This window comes from Amblyraja radiata, chromosome 32 (assembly GCF_010909765.2).
Source record: "Amblyraja radiata isolate CabotCenter1 chromosome 32, sAmbRad1.1.pri, whole genome shotgun sequence".
NCBI classification, from domain to species: domain Eukaryota; kingdom Metazoa; phylum Chordata; class Chondrichthyes; order Rajiformes; family Rajidae; genus Amblyraja; species Amblyraja radiata.
Window position 1 is genome coordinate 14,312,431 of NC_045987.1, and position 27,264 is coordinate 14,339,694.

The 27,264-nt window shown below is 40.8% G+C and overlaps 1 protein-coding gene across 1 annotated transcript in view; it reads right to left on the bottom strand.

The window, feature by feature from the left end:
- Positions 1 to 27,264, bottom strand: part of med27 (mediator complex subunit 27) — a 211,603-nt gene that overhangs the window by 78,437 nt on the left and 105,902 nt on the right. The window contains exon 4 of the mRNA XM_033049112.1: positions 21,829 to 21,922. Within this exon, the coding sequence (XP_032905003.1) occupies positions 21,829 to 21,922 (94 nt within the window). The remainder of the gene's footprint in view (positions 1 to 21,828; positions 21,923 to 27,264) is intronic.

The window sequence follows — 27,264 nt, forward strand, 5'->3', positions numbered from 1 at the left end:
TCCACAGGGATCCAGGCCTCCATCTCATCAGTATTTTCAAAGCAGACAACTATCACATTTCATCAATCCCTTCCCTGGGAACCCCAGGGAGTTACCCGAGGATTAGATGTGAAAATTCCTGTTTTGTAATGCCTTTCATTACAGTTCGTAAACTGTTTTATCTCGTCACTTAGATGCTGGTTTTATTCTTTGGCTCCCATAATAATTTTGAAGGCCATGATCCATCGGTTCTTTTCTCAAAGTTTGTGTGTCAAGGTAATTTTTAACTTGATTCAAGACCTGCTCAGATGACACATCTAATTAAATATGGTCTCTGTTAATTCTTCACATATAGAATATCAATGTTATAACAATAGAGGTGCATTAGCCTCGCTCTCTGAAAAGATTATCTGTTTAATCTGTCTGTCCAGTCCTTAGTCCATGTCCTTTCTTTTCATTAGCCACTCTTTGTAAGAGCTTCTGTGGATTTTACCAACATAAATGTTCTTGGAGGACATCGTTTTTTTTTTAAACATAAAACGACATTTAACCATTATAGCTGATTAACCATCAGTAATAGTCACATTAATCCCCTTTGGCTAATGCCTCATTAATAAGTAGATTTCTATTAACTTTAACTAAGCTTCGCAATTTTGAACATTTCCCCAAGACATCCTTTTAATCTGTTTTAATAACTAAAAATCCTCATCCTGAACACAATCTGAAACACACTGCTTTCTACACCTTTCATGATTTTAACTTCCTCCATAAAAATTATGTTAAAGTAAAATGAAGTCTATGATTCACACTGATTTATATACTGGGTGATGTTTACAAGAGAATGGAACCATGCACAAAACATAGGTTCTCTTCCAATCCACTCCTGCATTGCACAGACCTAAACCTTCATCTCTCAATCCCAACAATAAAGGTAGACACCAAAACATCACGTTCTCTCCCAAGCCAACATCCGAGCATCGAGGGTTTAATTACAATCAATTAGCCCCAATGGGCAGGCCATATTGTTCCAATGTCCAAACACTCTACTCTAAGGTCCATCATGGCAAGAGATCACCAGGTGGACAGAGGATGTCGTCAAAGCCTTCTTGAAAATGTTTAATATTCCCACTAGTTGATAGGAACACAAGGTAAAGGAATGACAGGACTCTGGGGAGTGTTGAAGAGCAGAGGGATCAAAGAGTGCAGGTAGATAGTTCCTTGAAAGTGGCGTCACAGGTAAATAAGGTGGTCAAGAAGGCTTTCTGCACATTGACCTTCATCAGTCAGGGTTTTGATTGTTGAAGTCAGGATGTTATGTTACAGCTGTTGAAGACACAGGTGAGGCCACAGTTGGAATATTGTGTTAAGTTTTGGTTACCTGGCTACAGGAAAGATGTTGTTAAGATGGTAAGAGTGCAAAGATTTAGGCCAATATTGCTAGGACTGAGGGCCTGAGCTATAAGGAGAGTTTGGGCAAGCTATATTTCTTGGAACGTCAGATGATGAGAGGTGATCTTATAGAGGTGTATAAAATCACGAGGGGAATAGATAGGGTAAATGCACAGACTATTTTACCCAGAGTAGAGGTAACAAGAACCAGAGGACATGGGTTTAAGGTGAGATGGGAAAGGTTTAATAGGAATGTGAGGGACAACATTTTCACACCGTATATGGATTGAGCTGCCAGAGGAGGTAGTTGAGGTAGACACTATAACACCATTTAAAATTGGATACAAGTCCTTGTAGCTCAGAGTTTTGTTTAGTGCTTTAGTGCTTTAGTGTGTTTTGTGCGTTGGCTGCTGCTGCTGCTGCTGCTGCTGCTGCTGCTGCTGTGCAGTAATGTTTACACAGCATGTGTAGAGTCGCGTATAGGAGGGATGAACTCCTTATGTGGCGACGGACAGCTTACGGAATAAAACACCATATTCCGTCTGAGCTGAAGAAGCCGTTCCGTGGTTGCCGTGCAGGTGCCAGGCTAAGGGCCAGGCTAAGGGCCTGGAGGTGGAGATACAAGCGTTTCTGCCATCGATCCTTATGGGGAACGTCAACTCATTCCCTAACAAGTGTGAGGAGTTGGAGGCCCTTATGAAGAACCAACGGGTCTACCGTGAGTGCAGTCTCATGTGTTTTACCGAGACATGGCTGATGGACATCATCCCGGATTCCTGTGTGGATCTCCCCGGCTTCACTACGGTACGAGCAGATAGAGACCCGAAGGCGAGTGGGAAGATCAAAGGTGGGGGACTTGCTCTGCTTGTGAACAATAGATGGTGTAATCCAGGTCACATAACTGTGAAAGATAAGATCTGTTGTAGGGATATTGAGCTCCTGGCGGTTGGACTGAGACCTTATTATGTACCGAGGGAGTTCTCCCACATCGTCGCCATTATTGTTTACATTCCTCCTCGAGCGGAGCCTGTAGTCGCATGTGGCGTCATCCAAGAGACTGTTGCGAGATTACAGACCCGACACCCGGACGTACTCATTGCCTTATCAGGGGACTTCAATCATGTGAACATCAGCCCCCACTTGTCAGGCTTCTCACAGTATGTTGACTGTCCCACAAGGCACAATAAGACACTGGACTTGTGCTATGTCAATGTCAAGGAGGCCTATAGTGTCTTAGCCTTTCCACCGCTTGGCAAATCAGATCACAACCTGGTTTATCTAAGGCCTTCTTACAAACCCTGTGTACTGAGACAGCCTACAACCACCCGGTCTTTCAGAAAGTGGACACCAGAGGCCAGTGAATCACTGAGGGACTGCTTTCAATGCACAGACTGGGACATACTGATGGAGCCACAGGAATTAAACAGCTGTATGGACATCGACAGGATGGCTGGATGCATAACGGACTACATCAACTTCTGTAGGGATATTGTTGTGCCAGTAAGAACTGTTTGTTGCTTTCCCAATAACAAACCTTGGATTACAAGCAACATCAAGAGCCTCCTAAACGAGAAAAAGGAGGCTTTCAAGGTTGGTGATCGGGAAAAAATCAAGAGGGTACAGCACCACTTGAAAAGGAGTATGAAGCAGGCAAAAGGGGACTATAAAAGGAAGCTGGAGAAGAAACTGCAGTACAACAACATCAAAGAGGTGTGGAGAGGAATGAAGACCATCACTGGCTCCAAGGAGAAGAGAAGCCAGCCGTCAGGAGACGTGGACAAGGCCAATGAGTTTAACCTGTTCTACAACAGGTTTGATCTGGTATCCCCTCCCACCTCTACAGGTGCAGCCTCTCCCCCACCATCACCTCCACGAGGCAGCCCCGCCAACACCACAGCTGCAGCACCTCCTATGCCGGCATCTCCTCAACTGTTCTTCACGCCGGACGAGGTGAGAGCTGAGCTGAGGAGGTTGCGCCCTGGTAAAGCAGCTGGTCCTGATGGTGTATGTCCCAGGCTACTAAAAGACTGTGCGGCTCAGCTGGCGGAGCCACTCCAGACCATTTTCAACCTGAGCCTCCAGTCAGGGAGGGTACCAGGTCTGTGGAAAACATCATGTCTCGTGCCGGTTCCCAAAGCAGGGCGGCCGACCGAGATCAACGACTACAGACCGGTGGCCCTTACATCCCATATCATGAAAACAATGGAGCGGCTGCTCATTCGTCTCCTGAGACCACAAGTCCAGCACGCACTCGACCCACTACAGTTTGCATACCAGGAGAACATTGGGGTGGATGACGCAGTCCTCTACATGCTGCACCGGATCTACTCCTTTTTGGACAAACCTGGTGGCTATGTGAGGATTATGTTCTTCGACTTCTCAAGTGCGTTCAACACCATCCAACCCCTGATTCTGAATGACAAGCTTAAGAAGATGGGGGTGGATTCCACATTTATCTCCTGGATATACGACTACCTGACGGGTCGACCACTGTATGTCAAGCTGGGGGACAGTGTCTCTGGCACAGTGGTGTGCAATGTTGGAGCCCCACAGGGAACGGTTCTGGCCCCGTTCCTCTTCACCCTGTATACAGCAGACTTTAACTATAAGTCTGACACATGCCACGTACAGAAATATTCAGATGATACAGCGATTGTGGCATGTGTAAGGAACGGGCAGGAGGAGGAATACAGGAACTTTACCAGTGCCTTTTGTGCCTGGAGTGAAGAGAACTGTCTCATCCTGAACACAACTAAGACTAAAGAGATGGTGGTTAACTCTGGCAGGTCCAAGCTCCCCCTTCAGCCGGTCAACGCTGCAGGGGCTGATATTGAGGTGGTGCACACATATAAATACCTTGGAGTGCACCTTGATAACAAACTGGACTGGTCTGTCAACTCTGACTCCCTCTACAAAAAAGGCCAGAGCAGACTCTTTTTCCTCAGAAGGCTCAAATCCTTCAATGTGTGTAATGAAATGCTGCACATGTTTTACAACACTGTGGTAAGTGTTATTTTCTACGCTGTTGTCTGCTGGGGCAACAGCATTAGTGCAAAAAACAACAAGAAGCTGGTCAAACTGGTTAAACAAGCTAGCTCAGTGCTGGAGGGGAGAGTAGACTCTGGGATGGATGTGCTTGAGAGGCGTATGAGGCACAAGGTGCAGGTCATCCTGAAAAACCCTGGGCATCCCCTCCATGTAATTCTGGAGAGTCAAAAGAGCACTCGGAACAACAACCGGCTCCTCTCCCTGCCCTGTAGAACGGAGCGGTTCAGGAGATCCTTCACCTCTGCAGCCATTAGATTTTATAATTCGGACTGCTAGGCTGTAGGGGGATGCATTTTGCAATTTTTAATTTTTAATTGTTAATTATTGGTCTTTTTAAGTATTTATTGCTCTCAGGTGGTGTCCACATTGTATTCTATGTATTTTCTGTCTGCGTTCGTTTTGAATCTGTGGGTTTGTTGGTTGGACATCTGAATTTCCCTGAGGGGATCAATAAAGTATTTATTATTATTATTATTAAATACATTTGGACATGTACATGGAGAAGAAAGGTTTGAGGGATAGGGACCAAACACAGACAGGTGGCAGGGTTTGTACACTTGGAACAGCTATAAATTCAAGGACTTTTCAAGGACTTAAGGTCCAAAAATCCCATTTTCAACAAAATCCAGCAAACATTGATGGTTTATCGGAGACTTGTAAATAAATTGCTTGGTATTGGATGATTTAATTCTGGACCAAATAAAAGTAAAAAGGTTGGCTGGTCACCATCTCAGATTTGATTGAAAATAATTTTTTGCACACCTCTGGTACAAAGAACACAGCAGAAAAATCAACTTTCAATTCAAAGTTCCTTCGAAGTTATGAACCGTTGATATAGCTCGAATTATTGCCAAATGGCCATTGGAATTTGGAGTTCAGACCTTGTTTTCTGTTGTGTTACTTGTGTGTTCTGATGTGCAAACACTGATTTTCAGGGAAATCTGAGAAGGTGATCAGTCAATCCATTAGTCCAGGTTGCACAGAACGATACTGAACTACTTAATAATTACACACAAGATGGCTAACTTATCTATATTCGTACTTCAATAGAGCACTGATGGTCCATTTTCTCATCTCTTAGTTGTTCAATCTGAAACCATAATAATGGAAAACTTTGCTTTTCAAACCTTGCAAACCTGTACTGTCCCTGCCTGCTTCAAAGTCTCCACTATTGTCCCTGTACCCAAAAAGACAAGGATTACTGGTCTTAATAACTGCAGGTCTGTCGCACTGACCTCTGTTGTCATCAGGCATGAGACAGGAAAAAAATGAAAAAAATAGGAAGAGAGATGGGGGTCCAGGGGGCATTCCCCCCTAGTAGGGTTCCATTGGGGAACGCACCTGGTAGGGGTAAAAAGGGGCAGCGCCCCCATTTATGCAGATTTTTTTTGATCATTGTACCTTGAAATGACACCGTTTTCTTACCTGTTTACCCTTAATTTATACTGTAATTTTTTTATTGTGTCTTAGAATAACACACTTTTCTCTTGCTTGTCACTTCTTAATTTACACATAAAATTTGCGATAATCATACCTTAAAATTACATCAACTCCTTGCTTGTTTATACTTAAGTAATATTGAAAATATTTTATATTACACCTACACCTACTTGTAGCATGATACCTGTTCCTTGCTTGTTTACTCTAATTAGAGAGAAGTATCCTTTACACAGGAAATATTTGATAATTTTTTGATAATTAGACCTGGAAATAACACAATTTATACTGTAATTGTTTTTAATTATACCTTACAACAGGGGCCTCCAAACTTTTCAGCACGAGGGCCACATTATATATTTGACACATTTTTGCGGGCAGACGGAAAAAATTAAGAAATGTCAGTTTTATAAATTTAATAAACTCAAAAAAGAACTTAAGTAAAACAAATGGAAGAAATTCAAAACATTTAGCCATCAATCAAGGTTGACCAACAAAATCATAAAGTTTTATGCAACCACATTAATGGGAAGGATGGAACTGCTTTTTTTTAATTTCAAAATTTAATTGAAACCCTCAACTTGATAGCCTACGGCAAACTGACGTGTAAGTTCCCGCGCTACCCAGTGTTGCAGTGCTAATTTTTTAGGTGCCGGAGCTGTCAAACAGGGGCGTCATTTCAGGTTTTGCTTGGGGGGGAGGCAAGCTAGTCTCCCAAGAGGGTCAAACAAGATTATAGCCTATCACTACATCCCAGTGTATAACTAGTACAGTAAAACATATAATACTTAATTTAATAATATGACAAAATATTGCACAGTTGCACTCACTAATCATCATGAAATATAATTATCAAGCAAGTAAATAAAAAGATGGTGATCATGTATTTTTCAGGAAGTAGCGGCGCTGCCTAAGCAGCTGCGGCTCGCCTGCAGTCCGTTTGTCTTTTTTCTTTTGTCTTGTTAGGGGTATGTTTTTGGTTTATTTTTAGTTGTGTATATGTGGGGGGTGGGGAAAACTTTTAAAATCTCTTCCTTGAATGGGGACGCGACCTTTTCCTTGTCGTGTCTACGTTTTGCTGGGGCCTAACATCGTGGAGCTGGCGGCCCCCAGCTGGAATCGATCTGATGGCTCCGGTCGCAGAGCCTGTGGACTTACCATCACGGAGCAGGCTGACTTCGGAGGCTGTGGTGGCGCTGTGGCTGCGACCCGACTTCGGAGGCTTTGGCCGCAGGCCCTGTAGACGTTAACATTGGGAGCTTCAGGTCCCTGATTTTCGGGAGCTCCCGCAACGGCATCCTCCCTGAATCGCGGGGTTTGAATCAGCCTGTCGCAGGGCTTTTCATCACCCGGCCAGGCTTAATCGGCCGCGGGACTTACCATCGCCCGCTGGGGGCTTTAGCATCAAGAGCCTCGACGCAGCAGTTTGAATGCCTGACCACGGGAGAAGAACAGGGAAGGGATAAGACTTTTGCCTTCCATCACAGTGAGGAGGTGTTTGGAGATTCACTGTGATGGATGTTTGTGTGAAACTGTGTTAATTGTGTGTTTTGTTTTTTTTTTGCTGTTATGACTGCAGGGAACAAAATTTCATTCAAACTTTTGTTTGTTTGAATGACAATAAAAGGCATTCTATTCTATTCTATTTTTACAGAGGTGCTGGCTCGGCACCAACTCGCCCTGACTCTCCTGTAGCTCTGGGCCCACACACACTCACACACTCAAACACATACACTCACACACACTCACACACACTCAATCAAAAAGGATTGGGTGGTGGATTTTATCTACATTAATTTTAGTATGGCATTTAATAAAGTCCTACAAGGTAGGCTAATCTAACAAATTAAGATGCACAGAATTACCAATGACTTGGTTGTATGGATTTAGAACTTACTACTAAAGAAAGAGGGTTGTGGTGGATATTATTCAGGCTGAGATCTGTGACCAGTGGTGTTCTGCAGGGATCTGTCCTGGGACTTCTGTTGTTTGTAATATATAAAAGACGAACGTAAACATAGACGGGTTGCTTAGTACATTTGAGGAGACGACACTGAGGTTGCTGTGAGGAAAGCTGTTAATGTATACAGCGGGATATAGAGCAGCTACAGAAATGATTGGAGAAATGGCAGATAGAGATTAATCTGGGCAAGTGTGGGGTGTTTCACTTTGGGAAGTTGAATGTAAAGGGTAAATATACAATTAATGGCAAGACCCTTAACAGCACTAATGTACAGAGGGATCTTCGGGTCCAAGTCAATAACTCCCCGAAAGTAGCTGTACAAGTAGTGTGGTAAAGAAGGCATATGATAGACTTCCTTTAATTAATCGGGACAATCGAGTATAAGAGTCATGAAATCATGATGCAGCTTTATTGGACTTTAGTTCGGCTGCTTTTGGAATATTGTGTGTAGTTCTGATCGCCCCATTACAGGAACGATATGGAGGCTTTGGAAAGGGTGCAGAGACAGTTTACCAGAACGATGTAGACACTGATACGAAACATCACCCAGTCTGAAGAAGTCCAAAACTAAAATGTCACCTATCCATGTTCTCCAGGAATGCTGCCTGACCATTATTCCAGCACTTCGTGTATGTTTTTTTAGATGGCCCGGATTAGATGGTATTAGCTCCAGGGAGAAGTTGGGAAGACGTGGATTGTTTTCTTTGGAACGCCAGATGTTGCAGAGAGACTTGAGTATATAAAATTATAAGGGGTATAGATAGTGTAGAAAGTCAGACAATATTCCAAATGCGGCTTAACCAGTCCTATAAAGCTGCTTCATGATTTCCTGACTCTTATACTCAATGTCCCGATCAATTACGCCCATCATATGCCTTCTCCCAAGATGGAAATATCAAATACTAGAGAGCATAGCTTTAATGTGAGAGGAGCACAGCTTTAAGTGAGATGGGCAAAGTTTCAAGGAGATGTGCGATGCAAATATATTTGTTTACACGATGGGTGACAAGTGCCTGGAACATGCTGCCATGGGTGGTGGTGGAGGAGGCTGACATGATATTGACATTGAAGAGACTTTTGGATAAGCACCTGGATACATACAGAATGGGGGGATATGAATTATGTGCAGGCAGGTAAGGGCTGGTCTTGGCATCATGTTCAACACAGACATTGTGGGCCAAAGGACCTATTCACGTGCTGTATTGTTCTATGTTCTATAATTGCTAGATGATTCTTGTATTCTGCTTCAGCTTTCCTTAGCAATATCTTGTTCCTCCTTTGTTGAATTCTGTAATGCTTACAATGCTCAGATTTACTCCAGCTTTACAAAACTTTGGTTAGGCCGCATTTGGAATATTGCATTACAGGAAGGATGTGGAGGCTTTGGAGAGGGTTCACGAGACTTGAACTGTTTTCTCTCGAGCGAGAAGGCTTATAGAAGTTTATAAAATTGTGAGAGGCATTGGGATAGATGTCAGAATCTATTGCCCAGGTGGAAAGGTCAAATACTGGAGGGCACAGCTATAAGGTCTGAGGGAGAAAATTTAAAGACTATTTTTGGAGCAAGCTTTTTTTCTTACACAGAAAGTGGAAGGTGACTGGAATGTGCTGACACTGGCACCTGTGGAGGGGCATTTAAGAGGTTTTCAAATAGACACGTGGATACGCAGGAAATGGAGGGATATGGAACACATTCAAACAGAAGGGATTATTGTAAGTAGACATGTTCAGCACAGACATCATTGGACGAAGGGCCTGTCCTGTACTGGTCTATGTTCTACTGCTCATTTTGACAAAGTGATAAAGCCTGTTCCTTTGAGCTAATACCAAATTTAATTTATTTTCTAACCTTTAGATAGAACACTTTTCCTGCTAGGTTTTTATGTCTTAAAAAAATAGATGTTTGTTGTTTTTCTTGTTTTAATCTTTAATGTTTTGCAGTCATAATTACCTTTATTGGTTTCTTGGAGATCATCTGCAGTCATAACTTAATCTTTTTAATTTTCTTTGTTGCCTTCATCATATCGTTGATAGCCCCCATTTAATTTACTATTACAATGCCTAAATGTGTTTCATATCTCAGCAAGTTAATTTCTCTGTTCATCCTAGGAATTTTAGCTTGTGCTACATACTGTACATTTTGTGGCAGTGTGCCGATGTTGCACTCTGCAGTTTCACTACTTCAATTCACTGGACTTCAATTTTCTCTTTGTAGATGGCACCACTAAACGCACACTCAATTTATTATTCTTTTTTCTTCTGCTTTACATTTACCCACTTTTGTTTTTCTGTCAAAAGTTCAACTTTATTCATTGCGCTGATATGCCTTTATGCTCGACCTTCCCTTTATCGTGCGCAAGATGGCAGCAGCAGCAGACGGAGGTAAACAACGATGCCAGTCTTACCTCCTGCACCCTCAGAGACGCTCCAAGGTCTGCTGCAGGAGGTGCCTGGGGCAGAGGCTGAGCAGTGGGTTGAAGGACAGCACATTTGTGGGTAGATGTGTCCAGATCGAGGAGTCAGCAGAGTGGCCCAGAGTAGCAGCCTGAGACTCGACTGGACTCGTAGTACCCGGGCGTGCAGATCAAAAGCTGCCTGCAGACATACGAAACGGCGGTGTAGTGGTGGAGGACATCGACAACATGGCCTAGTAAATCCAACCCTTGCAACCCAGTGCAGCTGCCAGGAAAATGGGCCTGTATGGCCAAGTTAAGCTACTGTATGGCCAATTCAAGTTAAAACTCTTAATATTTTTTACAGCTCTGAACTCGAAGGGTACAAGATGGTGCTGGAAACATGGTGACTCTTGTGCGTTGCCTCAGTGTAATCTACTATAGTATAACCATATAACAATTACAGCACGGAAACAGGCCATCTCGACCCTTCTAGTCCGTGCCGAACACATAATCTCCCCTAGTCCCATATACCTGCGCTCAGACCATAACCCTCCATTCCTTTCCCATCCATATAACTATCCAATTTATTTTTAAATGATAAAAACGAACCTGCCTCCACCACCTTCACTGGAAGCTCATGCCACACAGCTACCACTCTCTGAGTAAAGAAGTTCCCCCTCATGTTACCCCTAAACTTCAGTCCCTTAATTCTCAAGTCATGTCCCCTTGTTTGAATCTTCCCTACTCTCAGTGGGAAAAGCTTTTCCACGTCAACTCTGTCTATCCCTCTCATCATTTTAAAAACCTCTATCAAGTCCCCACTTAACCTTCTGCGCTCCAAAGAATAAAGCCCTAACTTGTTCAACCTTTCTCTGTAACTTAGTTGCTGAAACCCAGGCAACATTCTAGTAAATCTCCTCTGTACTCTCTCTATTTTGTTGACATCCTTCCTATAATTAGGCGACCAAAATTGTACACCATACTCCAGAATAGGCCTCACCAATGCCTTGTACAATTTTAACATTACATCCCAACTTCTATACTCAATGCTCTGATTTATAAAGGCCAGCACACCAAAAGCTTTCTTTACCACCCTATCTACATGAGATTCCACTTTCAGGGAACTGTGCACAGTTATTCCCAGATCCCTCTGTTCACCTACATTCTTCAATTCCCTACCATTTACCATGTACGTCCTATTTTGATTTGTCCTGCCAAGATGTAGCACCTCACACTTATCAGCATTAAACTCCATCTGCCATCTTTCAGCCCACTCTTCCAACTGGCATAAATCTCTCTGTAGACTTTGAAACTCTACTTCATTACCCGCAACCCCACCTATCTTAGTATCATCTGCATACTTACTAATCCAAATATACTCTTGCCTTTAAGAATTATTGGGCCAAATATATAATAAGATTGTTACTGAGAAAAATCACTGTACCTAGGTACATGTGACAAGAAAGTACCATTGAGGTCCTCCCCAGCTTATGATCACCCGACTTATGCACAGCACATATATACAAATAGCGGGATGGATTTGTCAGCTGCTGCAGGTCTGCAGGTGTCTTCTGCCATGTGGGAACTTGGTCCACGGTCACATCTCTGGGATATAAACAATTCACAGGAGTGGAACCCTACTGTAACCTGGGGAACAACCTGTACAATTTACACTCCAAATATGGGTACAGGTTCCCAACCCTCATCGGTTAAAACCAGCCCATTGTGTAATTCATACTACACCATGCTCAGAATAAACCACAAGATCTGATGAATCTGAACTTAACATCTTTTTTCCTGCCACACATTTAGTCTCATTTGATGCTGCCTAAACCATGTTCGTCAGATAGCCAAAATTGAAGCGCTTACAATAACTCATCACATTTTCTTTTCATGGCCTCGGTTCTAAAAATGCCTCTGCACTATTTCATGGGTAAACTGTCAGCCTCAAAGGTATGGTTAAACAAAAAGGGAAGGTTTTGCATTAGTTTTTTGTTCACATCTGCATTAAAGCTCAAAGTTGGAGTCAAGATGAAGTTTGTGAATGGCTTAAACATATTCGCAGCAAACCATATCTGATCCTGTTTCATCAGTACAATCAATAGTCACACTCAGCTGACTTCAACTTCTTTCACTTCTGTCCTCCATTCTTTCAGTCCACAGATTTATGCCACAATCAATATATTTTTAAGTATTTTAGATTTATAACTGTAGTATCAGCCTTTCTGTAAAATATGACAACTGCATTATTGATTCTTACTGAAATTTTTAGAAATTCACGACACAAAGAAGAGCTGTAAACCTTGACATTAAACGGCAAAATCTGTTCAAGAAATTAAGTTTCAATTCAGTTCCTGTTCTCAGCTCCCATATCATGAACTTCTCATCTGTTTGTTCAGGGCAGTTTCCCTGATAGTAATAAGACAGAGTACACAAGGCACATTGAAGTGCTTCCCCCAAATAAAAGCAAGATCAGCATCGCTCTTGTAGACTTGTCATCGTCCTCCAGATTAATGTTTAACACTGAGCCTAGTTATCATCTCTTTCATCTAATATCAGATCTGTCCTGGAGAACATCGTTAACCGAGTACTGCAGTCAACTTCAAAGATGAAGATACCCAAAAAAGCTGGAGAAACTCAGCGGGTGCAGCAGCATCTATGGAGCGAAGGAAATAGGCAACATTTCGGGCCGAAACCCTTCTTCAGACTGAGATGAAGATGCCTTTTTACAGGTACCAAAATACCAGAAATGAATGCTTAAAAGCCTAGGTTTAGTCTTGCCTTGATGCAGTTATAAATATATTGGAAAAAAATATTTGTAGGATAGGGTTGTAAACCTTGACATTAAAAGGGAAAATCTAGGGGTTCAACATATTTCTCCAAAACAAATCCCGCTCTTCTGCATCAGCCTATTACCTGACACACTTTGTCCGGCCTCTCCCCTTTTCAGCTTTCTTCTTGCCGCCCCCCCCCCCCCCCCCCCCCCCCCCCCCCCCTCCCCCCCGGATTCTACGGAGATAGACACAAAATGCTGGAGTAACTCAGCGGGACGGGCACCATCTCTGGAGAGAAGGAAAGAAGCTTGACCTGCTGAGTTACTCCAGCACTTTATGTCCTATTGTGTATTAACCAGCATCTGCAGTTCATTTCAGATTAAAGTCTTCTTTATGAGCCAACAAGACTTCAATATGATAAATTTGCAGCTTTTTTTGATGGATTAATTTGCCAAGACGTGACAATTCTTTCCAGAAACACACAAATAGAAATCTGAAATAAAAAAACAAAAATGCTGGAAATACTCAGCCGGTCACAAAGTGCCTGTGGAGGGAGAAAGAGAGCCAATATTTCTGATCATTGACTTTTATCAGAATAATACTTTCTTATCCTCTGATGCTTCTGCCCATGTTTCCCCTCTAATCAGTATTGAATTCAATTACCATAGAATTATATATATCATACAGTATAGAACCAGGATTTTTGCCCATCAAGTCCATGCTGACTAGCAAGCATCAGTTAAAGTAATACAATAGACAATAGGTGCAGGAGCAGGCCATTTGGCCCTTCGACCAAACAAAATACCACACAAAATCCATGTTATTTTCCCCAGGTTCACATCCAATCCCCCAAACCCAGTAGTACCACTCATCTACACACTATGGACAATTTACAATGGCCAAATAATGTTTTAAAATACAAGTCTTTGCCATGAGGAGGAAACTGGACGACTCAGAGAAAAAAAACAAATGATCAAAGGGAGAATGTGCAAATTCCACACAGACAACATTAGAGGTCAAGACTGGTTGTGGTTTGTGGAGCAGTGAGGCAGCAGCTTTACTAGCAGTTCCTGGAGATTAGAGGGTCATAATCACACCCACTATGTGCCATCCTTGGTCTTCAGGTGTTTCTCCATGTAATAAACATGCACCGTAAATTCACAATGCTCCCTTCTAATGTAAAATATCCTAATTGTGAACACATATATAAATGTCACCAAAAATGCCTTGTTTATCCCCGATTATAACTGTATCAACCAGTGAGATATTGGTTATTACAAAAGCTTTTTGATATTTAACATACTTGAGAAATAAGAAATTATTTTCTGGTTGCATACTCTTTGAAAACTACAAGTCTATCCATTCAAGTGAAGACTTGCACCCTGCTTGTAAACTGACAGAATAATTAATGGAGCAATTGGTAAAACTATTTATTGTGCACTAGGTTGAATGGAATTCCAATTTACACATTTAGATACCAATAAAGCATACTGACAAGTGCTGAAGCAGTAAATACAATTCAAACTGCCAGTCTGCAAAGACTATTTTAACAGCATTTTCTTCCTTGGGAGGTATAAATTCCTCTTGACAAAGTACAAGTATGCAGCACTCGTACATTGCATGGCATAGAGCTTGCATGGCAGCATCCTTCGTTACACCATGGTTTGCACTGTTCAGACCTATGCTATTTCTACAACTTTCATTTTATATTAACTCAATCAACCTCAAAAAAATCAATGCAACATTGACAAGAAATATAAAGATTGATTTTAATATAAATATAAAATAAATATAAAATGAACTATGACAGTTTCCTTAAATGATAAAATAGGTAAAGACTAGCAAACGCAAATATGAATTCCTAACAGACAGGGACATCAGAATTTATAATATGGAAATGACAGATAACTGAACAAATATATTTTATCTGTTTTTAGCCTAAGAAAACACATAAATGCCATAAATGCCTGAGAAGCAAGAGAATAATGAGAATTAAGGATATTCATTATTATATACTTAAGTAAGAGAGAAATTGGCGAGACTGAAAGCTGCTACATTCCTACAGCTCGATGCTCTACATCCCAGAGTTTTGAAAGATGTGGCTATAGAGATAGGGATGCACTGGTTATAATTTTTCAAAATTCTGGAATCTGGAATAGTTCCAGGAGATTATAGGGTAGTGATCACACCCACTGTTTGAGAGTACAGAGAGTAGTAATCATGTGGGGCGTATCACTGATGGGGATGAGTCAGAAAATAGAAGAGAGATCGAGCAACTGTCCATATGGTGCCAGCGCAATAACCTGGCCCTCAACACCAGCAAAACCAAGGAACTGATTGTGGACTTTGGAAGGAGTAGGAGGGGGACCCACAGCCCCATTTATATCAACGGGTCGATGGTTGAAAGGGTCAAGAACTTCAAATTCCTGGGCGTGCACATCTCTGAAGAACTTTCCTGGTCCGAGAACACTAACGCAATTATCAAAAAAGCTCATCAGCGCCTCTACTTCCTGAGAAGATAACGGAGAGTCGGATTGTCAAGGAAGACTCTCTCTAACTTCTACAGGTGCACAGTCGAGAGCATACTGACCGGTTGCATCGTGGCTTGGTTCGGCAATTTGAGCGCCCTGGAGAGGAAAAGACTTCAAAAAGTAGTAAACACTGCCCAGTCCATCATTGGCTCTGACCTTCCTTCCATCGAGGGGATTTATCGCAGTCGCTGCCTCAAAAAGGCTGGCAGTATCATCAAAGACCCACACCATCCTGGCCACACACTCATCTCCCTGCTACCTTCAGGTAGAGGGTACAGGAGCCTGAAGACTGCAACAACCAGGTTCAGGAATAGCTACTTCCCCACAGCCATCAGGCTATTAAACCTGGCTCGGACAAAACTCTGATTATTAATAACCGCTTTCTGTTATTTGCACTTTACCAGTTTATTTATTCATGTGTGTATATATTTATATCATGGTATATGGACACATTTATCTGTTTTGTAGTAAATGCCTACTATTTTACTGTGTGCTTAAGCAAAGCAAGAATTTCATTGTCCTATACAGGGACACATGACAGTAAACTCACTTGAACTTGAACTAATCACAACCCATTATTGGAGATTAAAGGGTAGTAATCTGAACCTTCTATTGGAGAAAGTGAGCGAGGCAGGAAACGGCAACTACCAACTACTTGTTTGTCTGAAGAAGGGTCTCGACCCGAAACGTCAACCATTCCTTCGCTCCATAGATGCTGCCTCACCTGCTGAGTTTCTCCAGCATTTTTGTCTAACTACTTGTTTGAGATCAGTTATGAATAATCTATAACGAAGGATGTGGTTAAAGAACACCCAGAAAAGAATAATAGGAGTGAGCAGAATCAACATGGATATATGAGAGGAAAATCAGATTTTTGACTAATAAAATTGAAGGATGTCACAAGTAGAATAGAGAGATGGGCAAACAGTAGATGGGGTGTAGTTAGATTTTTAAAATATTTAAAAAAATAATTCACACACATGTTGGCCAATAAGGTTATAGCACATGGAATTGGGGTTATATAATGAAATAGAATGAGAATTAGTTAAGTGACATAATTAGAATTAAAATAAACTAGTATTTCTCAGGTTGAAAGGCTGCGACTACAGGAGTACTGCAGGATTTAATTGAGAGGACCAAACGTCAGATTTCCAAATTTGCCGTGGGACCGTGAGCAGGGAAAAGAATATAAAGGAACATCAAGCAAAGATTCAATGCAACGTGAAAAATGAGGATGTCCATTTCTGTGCACAAAACAGCATATTTTTAGAATTATGACAATGTAGCATCCGAAGTTACCTAGGTGGCGTGTGCGAGTGTGTGTGAGTGATTGGTGGTGGTCGGAGGGGCCGTAGGCACAGATTGGCAGCCACGCTTCCGTCAGTCTGCCCCAGGGCAGCTGTGGCTACAGAAGTAGCTTACCACCACCGAGTGACACTGAGGAGTGAATGAATAATGCGATGTAAAGCGCCTTGAGTATTAGAAAGGCGCTATATAAATCCCATCCATTATTATTATTATTATTATAATGGTAAATTATCTGAAGATCAATTTAAATTATCATTTAGAAATGGACAGATTAATTAAAGACATGTAACTGCAGAGTTATTTTCATCAAAAGTGAACATTTTCTCTGAATGATAAAACAATAGGAAGTGCATGTTTCCACTGGTATAATGTAGTTTATTTTATGTCATTCAAATGTACCCAATTTTACTAAAAAAAACTCTCAAGCAGATTGGTCTTGACAATTTTAAAGTTAACTGAAATTAATAGCTTATGTAAATGTATTTTTTAAAAACTGAGTAAAATGATAATTTCTCAAATTAGGTGACAAATGAACAATGCTAAATTTATTATCGAATCTATAGCATTGCTGCCTCACCGCTCCAGAGATCCTGACTATGGATGCTGTCTGTGCAGAATTTGCACATTTTCCCTATGACTATGTGAATTTTCTCCAGGTATTCCGGTTTCCTTCCTCATTCCAAACACGGGCAGATTTGTAGGTTGATTAGCTTCTGTAAATTGTCTCTAGTGTGTAGGATAGAACTAGTGTTAACGGGTGATCGATGGTCAGCGCGGACTCGGTGGTCTGAGGGGCCTGCTTCCATGCTGTACCTCTAAAACAGAGGAGGAGGAGCCATCTTGGTGAACGGCTGCTAGCCAGCAGCCGTCCGTCTTAAATTCGTTTTTTTTTAGTTTTTAGTGAGTCCTGTTTTTTTGTTTGTAGGGGATATGGTCTTTTAATGTGGGGGGGTAGGTGTTACTTTATTTATAGGTCCCTACCTGGTCGGTGTGGCAGCCTTTTTTCCGGGCTGCCCGTCGACCCGTCCTCGTGGCCTACCAGCGGGCTTGGAGCGCCGTTTCTTGGCGGGAACCACCCAGCACCTCGGCCTGGGTGGCGGCACAGCATTGGAGCGCTGGAGCGGAGCGGAGCGGGCGATGCCTTGCCTGGGTCGCCGCGCTGGAGCTCTGGCGAACTGGACCGCCGAGAGCAACATCTCCGGGCTGCGGGTTTGCGGAGCGGAGAGACGGCGTGCATAGAGGCGGCAAGGCGGCGGTGCGGAGAGCGGCCGCCGACTTTGTCATCGGGAGCCTGGGAGCGCCAAACCGGCGCGGCCTTGTCGGCTTCGGCAGCCGCGGTCTCCAACCAGGAAGCGGCCGTTCCAAGTGGCCCAGCCGCCGAAAGGACTCTCCCGACGCCGGGGCAAGACCACCCGGTGAGAACGGCCAGGGACATCGGGCCTCCGTAGAGGCAATTGCGGTGGCCTCAATAGGCCTGACTTTGGGGTGAACATGGGGTGGGGATTGGACATTGTGCCTTCCTCCACAGTGCTATCCACTGTGGGGGGATGATTTTTTTGTCTAATTGTAGTCCTGTAGGTCTGTGTCCAAGATGGCTGCCGTGAAGAGAGAGTGGACGCTGGCGCGCTTTGGCTGCCGCTGCTCTCTTTTCACACTGTGTTTTTGATTTTCTGTTTTTGGATTGAATTCTGTTTTTAATTTGTGTCACTGTGATGTCTTTAATTACTTGTTTTATTCCGATTATATGTTTTATTTCGATTACTATGTAAGGTGTCCTTGAGATGTATGAAAGGCGCCCATTAAATAAAATTTATTATTATTATTATTATTAAAACAAATAGTTCAAGTTCAAGTGAGTTTATTGTCATGTGTCCCTGTATAGGACAATGAAATTCTTGCTTTGCTTCAGCACACAGAACATAGTACGCATTTACTACAAAACAGATAAGTGTGTCCATATACCATGATATAAATATATACACACATGAATAAATAAACTGATAAAGTGCAAATAACAGAAAATGGTTATTAATAATCAGAGTTTTGTTCGAGCCAGGTTTAATAGCCTGATGGCTGTGGGGAAGTAGCTATTCCTGAACCTGGTTGTTGCAGTCTTCAGGCTCCTGTACCTTCTACCTGAAGGTAGCAGGGAGATGAATGTGTGGCCAGGATGGTGTGGGTCTTTGATGATACTGCCAAGTATATATATTGGGTTTGGATTTTGTGGGTCTCTATGGGTATGTTTATACTTGGACATAATTTGCTCAGTTTTAGGAGAAAAACGTTTTTTTTTTAGGGTTGAGCCCATCTCTGCAGGTGGATAGTGCCCTGTGTGCAAAACTGAATACATAGCAAATTAATGGTAGAATTAGCTCCTCAAACTTTTACGTCTTTTACTCTGATGGAGCTACATATGTGTATATTATAAAATCCAATTGATGGTGATATCAACATTTTAAATGACCACATTTTGTCCATACTGATTCACACTGGATGCCAAGCCCAATTCCCTTCCTGTTAGTTCATGTTCAGGCCAGAATTCTTGGCTTTCATAAGGCCAATTCACTGATCTAAGTAAAGGTCTACAGAATAATTTTGTTCAGATTTGCCCATTTCTGTTACTGGATTGTTTTATTCATAATGACTATTTTATAAAATATGCACAAAAATTTCAATTCTGAAATTCAGTGGAGTCCAGAACTAGAGGGCACAGGTTTAAAGTGAGAGGGCAGACATTTAAAGGAGATCTATGGGGTAAGGTTTTCATACAGAGGGTGGTGAATATCTGCAGTGAGCTCCCACATGAAGTGGTGGAGGCAGATATGATCACAATGTTTAAAAAGGCATTTGGTCAGTTACTTGGACAGGAAAGGACAGGAGGGATGTGAGCCGAATATGGACGAACGCGAGTAGCACAGATAGGCTCGTGATCGGCATTGATGAGGTAGGCCAACAGGACCTGTTTCTGTGCCATCCCTCCCATGATTCTATTCAAGTGCATATCATACATTTCTTTTAAGAAGGAACTGCAGATGTTGGAAAACCGAAGGTACAGACAAAAGCTGGAGAGACTCAGCGGGTGCAGCAGCATTTATGGAGCGAAGGAAATAGGCAACGTTTCGGGCCGAAACGTTGCCTATTTCCTTCGCTCCATAGATGCTGCTGCACCCGCTGAGTTTCTCCAGCTTTTTTTGTGTACCATACTTTTCTTTTATTTCCATACTTCACTGTGAGAGCCAGGACAAACACCACTTTCTTTAGGCTAACACCAGTCACTTGCGAGAAGACACACCGTCATATTATCATGAACAATTCTCCTCGAAGTCTCCTACAATCTCTTTATAGGTTGTTCAATGCAACCCCTTTTTGCAGCTGAGATTGGAAACTTAGTGACTTGTGGGGCAGAATGTAATCGTATGTACTGCCTTAAATGACTTTGTGCTCTTGTGGTATAAATAGCTGTAAATTACAGTCCCTTCAATTACAAGCAAATAAAAAATATATTTATATTATAAATGCATAATCACTAAATGCTACATAATTTCCTTCTTGTTAACAAGCTTTTTGTTTTTAATTCTCAAAAGTATTGTATACCCTGGTTATTTAAGAAGCACAGTATTCACAAATCTAGATAGTAACTCAAGCAGCGGTAACGCTAATAGTTTTTATTGATAATCCATGCCCTTGCTTTGCTATTTTCAGTTCTCCATCTAACAGTACTTCAAAAGCAGTCAATAAATAGAGCATCCATGACCCAGAAACAACTAGATCAAAATATAGTTAACTGTATCAGCTTCACTGCTTTCCAAAGTTTTGGCCTTTAATTGTTTGCAGTGAAAACAATATCAAATTTTACTTCAAATATTTCACTTCAATGTATAACTCTGTGATCTGGTTTAAATAAAAACAAGTCACATAGAAATAGGTTTCGGTTTATTATTGTCACATGTACCAAGGTACAGCGAAAAGCTTTGTTTTGCATGCTATCCAAACAGATCAGATATTCCAAACATAGAAAGAATCAGTTCAAACTCAAGTACAATAGATTGAGCAAAGGGGAGAAGATATATATTTGGCACCGTTTGCTTTGGGAATACAGCAGCTTGATAAGCTGCCGTAAACACACAAAAATGTGGAAGTAATATTTGGTCATTCCAAGTGATGATGCTTCCTCCCAAGATCTAGTGATAACGCAATCCGGCTGAATTTGTTTTTTTTAATAAAATATTTATACAATGCCGATGATAGGTATAAATAGCTCAGGTCATCACACTGAATAAGTATTCTTATTGTGCACTATACAACTTTTTACAGAAGGTCAGTTAATTTTTAAACATTTATATTATAAGTATCATATAACAAATCTGCAATTTGTGATCTATCTTGTACTGGTGTGTACATCGAGGCCCAACTCCTTTGTTTAGCAGTTATGATATAGAAATGTTGTAATAAAGCACAGAAATTAGCTAGTTGGCCCATCCTACCTTTGTTGGCACCTTAGGTGGTCTTGTTCCCTATGGTCCTGCAAACGTTGTTTTATATATCAAACAACCTTTTGCAAGATAGCATGAGCGCTACACCAGGCAATAAATTCTACATCACCATAATGCATTTTTCAAAATAAATAAATTGCCATTGAAATAAATTTTAAATAAACTGCCATTATATTTTGATGATTTTGATGATTTTTTTTTTTGTCCTGTGAAGTATAATTTATATTTTCATGTAAAGGAAATTCTTCTTTTCTCAGTATTCAATTGCACATTTCAAACCGCCATTCAGCAGTGAAAACCGAATGTGATGGAAGCAGCCGATCAGCACAATTCTTTATCACATCTTGCTGTCAGCCTTCTTGATTTATCATTCAGTTTTCTCCTCCATTTAGGCAAAATCTTTCCTCTACGTTGGACCAAACCCAAAGAGTACTAGGCACTGCATACATTAAAAAATAAAATTACATGCATCTTAATGGCCAGCCTGTGCTATGACTGTGAAGATCTTACCAGCAGCACTGCAGAGGAACCATTTGGTCTGGATAAGTGAAGGGACATGTCAGGAAACATTCTGTCAATACGTGCAATAACATCATCTACGTATCTGGAGGTGAAACAAAACAAAGTGAAAATAGCACTTTAACAATGATTTTTCATTGGTAGAAAATAGAAGAGTTATGCAAATAATCTTAAAAAACAAAAAAAAGAAATAAAGTTGTGCCCACACAAGGATTCTGATATAGACGAGGCAGTTCCTCAGCTGCTAAGGAATTAATCGAAGGGTTCTCAGTGTGCAGCACCACAATGGTGGCAACTGCACATTTGTCTCAAAATGCATGGGGCAAAACCGCAATCATTCAAAAGCCATGCAATAGAAGATGCATGCATTTTTCTGATTTTTTCTGGCATTAAATTTATATTTTAACAGCCGCCATATCTCAAATTACTTTCATAAGCAAGCCCCAAATCCCAAAGCTTTCAAATGTATCAGCACTAACCTTGACATCAAGGCAAGCTTTCGGTAATGCATGCATGAAAATGAACAGATATTCTTCAGATCAATTATCTTACAATGCCCTCCATAATGTTTGCTACAAAGACCAATCATTTATTTATTTGCCTCTGTACTCCACAATTTAAGATTTGTAATAGAAAAAAAATAAATCACATGTTGTTAAAGTACACATTGTCAGATTTTATTAAAGGATATTTTTATACATTTTGGTTTCACCATGTAGAAATTACAGCTATGTTTATACATAGTCCCCCCCATTTCAGGGCACCATAATGTTTGGGATACATGGCTTCACGGGTGTTTGTAATTGCTCAGGTGCGTTTAATTGCCTCCTTAATGCAGGTATAAGAGAACTCTCAGCACCTAGTCTTTCCTCCAGTCTCTCCATCACATTTGGAAATTTTGATTGCTGTTTATCAACATGAGGACCAAAGTTGTGCCAATGAAAGTCAAATAAGCCATTATGAGACTGAGAAACAAGAATAAAACTGTTAGAGACATCAGCCAAACCTTAGGCTTTCCAAAATCAACTGTTTGGAACATCATTAAGAAAAAAGAGAGCACTGGTGAGCTTACTAATCGCAAAGGGACTGGCAGGCCAAGGAAGACCTCCACAGCTGGTGACAGAAGAATTCTCTCTATAATAAAGAAACCCCCCTAAACACCTGTCCGACAGATCAGATACACTCTTCAGGAGTCAGGTGTGGATTTGTCAATGACCACTGTCCGCAGAAGACTTCATGAACAGAAATACAGAGGCTACACTGCAAGATGCAAAGATGGTTAGCCGAAAAAATAGGATGGCCGGATTACAGTTTGCCAAGAAGTACTTAACCAGCTGGCTGCTCTTGAAAAGGAGGCGCAGTCGTCTTTCTTACAGTTTGGCTTTCTTCCCAACCAATTGTTCAAGCGCTTTTGATTGCAACATGCGACTTAATTTAGTTCAACAAAGAAACTGACAAGTTACTAAAGAACCACAGTTCTGGAAAAAATGTCTGTGGACAGATGAGACGAAGATTAACATATCAAAGTGATGGCAAGAGCAAAGTATGGAGGAGAGAAGGAACTGCCCAAGATCCAAAGCATACCACCTCATCTGTGAAACACAATGGTGGGGGTGTTATGGCTTGTGCATGTATGGCTGCAGAAGGTACTGGCTCACTTATCTTCATTGATAATACAACTGCTGATGGTAGTAGCATTATGAATTCTGAGGTCCTGAAGAACAAGCGAGGAGCCCATTGACTTACAAATTCGAAGGAGAAAATGGAGTTGGATTAGACACACCCTCAGGAAACACCACAAACATCATCCAGCAAGCCCTGAAATGGAACCCCCAAGAAAAAGGAAAAGAGGTCGCCCCAGGAACAGCTGGAGAAGAGGTGTCCAGACAGAAATGTCTGAGAGTGGGCTCAACTGGGGAGATCTCGAAAGACCTGCCAACAACTGAGTGAGGTGGAGGACATTCGTCAATGGCCTATGCTCCCTAGAAGAGCAAAGGGCTTAAGGAGAAGAAGAAGATGTATGGCTGCAGAAGGTACTGGCTCACTTATCTTCATTGATGACACAACTGCTGATGGTAGTAGCATAATGAATTCTGAAGTGTGTAGACACATCCTATCTGCTCAAGTTCAAACAAATGTCTCAAAACTCATTGGCCGGCGGTTCATTCTACAGCAAGACAATGATCTCAAACATACTTGTAAAACAATAAAGGAGCTTTTTAAAGCTAAAAAATTGTAAATTCTTGACTGACCAAGTCAATCACCCGATCTGAACCCAATTGAGCATGCCTTTTATATGCTGAAGAGAAAACTGAAGGGGACTAGCCCCCAAAACAAACATAAGCTAAAGATGGCTGCAATACAAGCCTGGAAGAGCATCACCAGAGAAGCCACCCACCCAGATTCATGATGTCCATGAATCACAGACTTCAAGCTGTCATTGCATGCAAAGGATATGCAACAAAATACTAAACGTGACTACTTTCACTTACGTGACATTGCTGTGTCCCAAACATTATGGTGCCCTGAAATGGGGGGGGGGGGGCTATGTATAAACACAGCTGTAAAAATTCTACATGGTGAAACCAAAATGTATAAAAATGGCCTTTATTAAAATCTGACAATGTTCACATTAACCACATGTGATTTTTTTTCTATTACAAATCTCAAATTGTGGAGTACAGAGGCAAATAAATAAATGATGGGTCTTTGTCCGAAACATTATAGAGGGCACCTTAGCTACTGAAAATATACCTGTTCTCTGTTCCTGTATTAAGTGGTGAAACTTTCAACTTGCACATCGAGAAGTTTAAAATCATTAAGCAAAAGCACTAACAATGTATGAACTGAGCAAAAACTATATATATATATATATATATATATATATATATATATATATACAATCTCACAGAGCTTTACAATGAGGAAAAGTTGGAGTTGGAAGATGGTGTGGTCCATTAAATTAAAAAAAATCTTGGTTATGGTCATATTTGATATAGTTTGTGACTTTGGTGTTGTTTTTTTGCAAAATTAACAATGATTGATTACCTGGATTAAGAGACTGTGTTTGAACCATAGATTACGTTTGTCACAATGGAAAGTGCAACTCGTATAGGAAAAGCAACATACTGCATGACACCAATAGTACCTCCATATTTTAACAAGTAAAAATTAAAAGCAAAGTCAGGAATAACAGTATATTTATCTCACGGGGCTCTTTTCACAGGTAAAGCATTCGCCATCACTATCACCACAGCAATCTACCTTTAACTGAACCCCTGTCATGCAAACTAATTGTTCACATTTTTTATTATATTCTTTTTACTCTTACATTATAATAATAACTACACCATAAAAGCACTTCACCCATTGCAAAATAATTTGGAAGTGCTACATTTGTAAAATGTAGTATGTAAATGGAAATTCTTTCTTTCTTATGTAGTAAAGCTTTTCATTTTCTTGAGTTAAGAGCTAAATTTACACTTTAAAAAGTCTAAAATAAAACTGAACTTTTCAATTCTCAAAGGCTCTAATCAGGCCCAGACCCATTATGTATGCTGCATCCTCAGGTATAATTGATTTTATTCATCTTATCTCTCATTTACAAACTTCTGCTGATTTACTGAAGTAATTAGGCTGTTGAGAAGAAAAACCTGGCAGCCCGGGCTTTTGATATGTAATTCAGCTCACGATTATATACTCTAGTACTCTACTAATAACTATTATTCAGGATACATTATCAGCAGTGAGAGAGTAGCTTACTTTGAAATTCCTTCAATTCCTATCAAAAATTACTTAATTCAATGAAACTAATATCAACTTTACAAACATGTTCTCTTCCAATCATATACAATGCATATTACAATTTCACACATATTCAACAAAACTACCCCTCAAATTATGAAACGAAAAGCTATGATGTACTATTAGAAAGAAGCATTCTTGACAATACATCGCAATGTAATATAAATGTAATTTACGCAATGTTTTGGTGACCGATTCACACACAGTAAAGAATCTAATTAACTGGATCGTGAGATTAATAGATGTACAGTATTTTGCCCACAGTGGTAGAGCGATAGCTCTTGCTGCTAACCTTGAGGAAAAATACCCACAAAGATCTTGATCTTTGGCAAGGATTCCCTCTTTACCAGTGTTAGTTCTCAACTCCAGGGGATCTCTGCATCCCAGAAGTGCTGCTGCATGCTGCACTGAAAATTCTCACTGTCTACAGACCAGGAAATAATCAAAAGTTTTTTATTATTCATATTTGATAATTTTATAGAGTAAGATAATGATCTGTATATACTTACAGAGTTAGGGTTGGAAGAAGTTCACAAACATATAAACAGTATTTAGTTAAAATGAAAAAAATTAAAATCTATCACTGTTGAAATATTTATAAGGCAATTATAATGCATATATAGAAAGTCCTTTTTTCTTGCAGCTAGAAGATTTAATTATTATCTGGCACGTGATAAGAACTTTACATCTCATCCAAAAAAATGAATTGGAGTATTTCATAAATACTTGAAGTTCTCATCAACTCACTATTCATACTGAAGGTAACTAGAGAAGCGCAAATTCACCAATAGCATCCGTTAGATCTCCACAATTAGATACAACATTCTTCATTCACAAGTTGCACCCAGTTTCAGTTATAGAATACAACAATGGCAAAAGTGACAGTTTGCACATGAGTTAAGCATATTGGGAGCATAAGGGTAGCCAGGGAAAGACTGGGTCTCGTTAGGGATCAAAGAGAAAAAATACCCACAAAGATCTTGATCTTTGGCATGGATTCCCTCTTTACCAGTGTTACCATCTCCCCCTTATGTGTGGAGCCTGGTGATGTGGGCGAGATCTTAAATGAATAATTTTCAACGGTTTCACCAAGGAGGACATGGAAGATGGCAAGTTCAGGGTCATGTATGTGGATTATCTTGAGCAGGGCAATATCAAGTAGGAGTAGTGAGATGTCTCGTAACTCAGAAGGTTGATAAATTCCCAGGACTGGAAGGGACCTATCTCAGGTTGCAGTAGGAAGCCTGGGAAGAGATAGGTATGTACAGCCTTGACGGAGACTTTTGCAATTTTATTAGCTATCCTCCAGTCTTCTGGCACATAAGTTATGACTAACGTTGTTCCTCAACTTTAGAAGGGCAGCAGGGATAGGACAGGTAACTACAGGGAGGGGAGCTTTATGTCAGTGGCAGGGAAATTATTGAAGATTTTTTTTAATAAAATACACTTCTCTAAAGATTCTGGATATTTACTTACTCACTTCTGAATTGCAAATTCCCAAAGTTAGTCCATCTCTTTCAGATGATGAGAGATAGGTGTTTGTGTCTTTATTCTGGCTAGATTTAAACCATGCCACAAAGTTTAATGAAAACTAAAACTACTTTGCACATAACACCTGCTTCT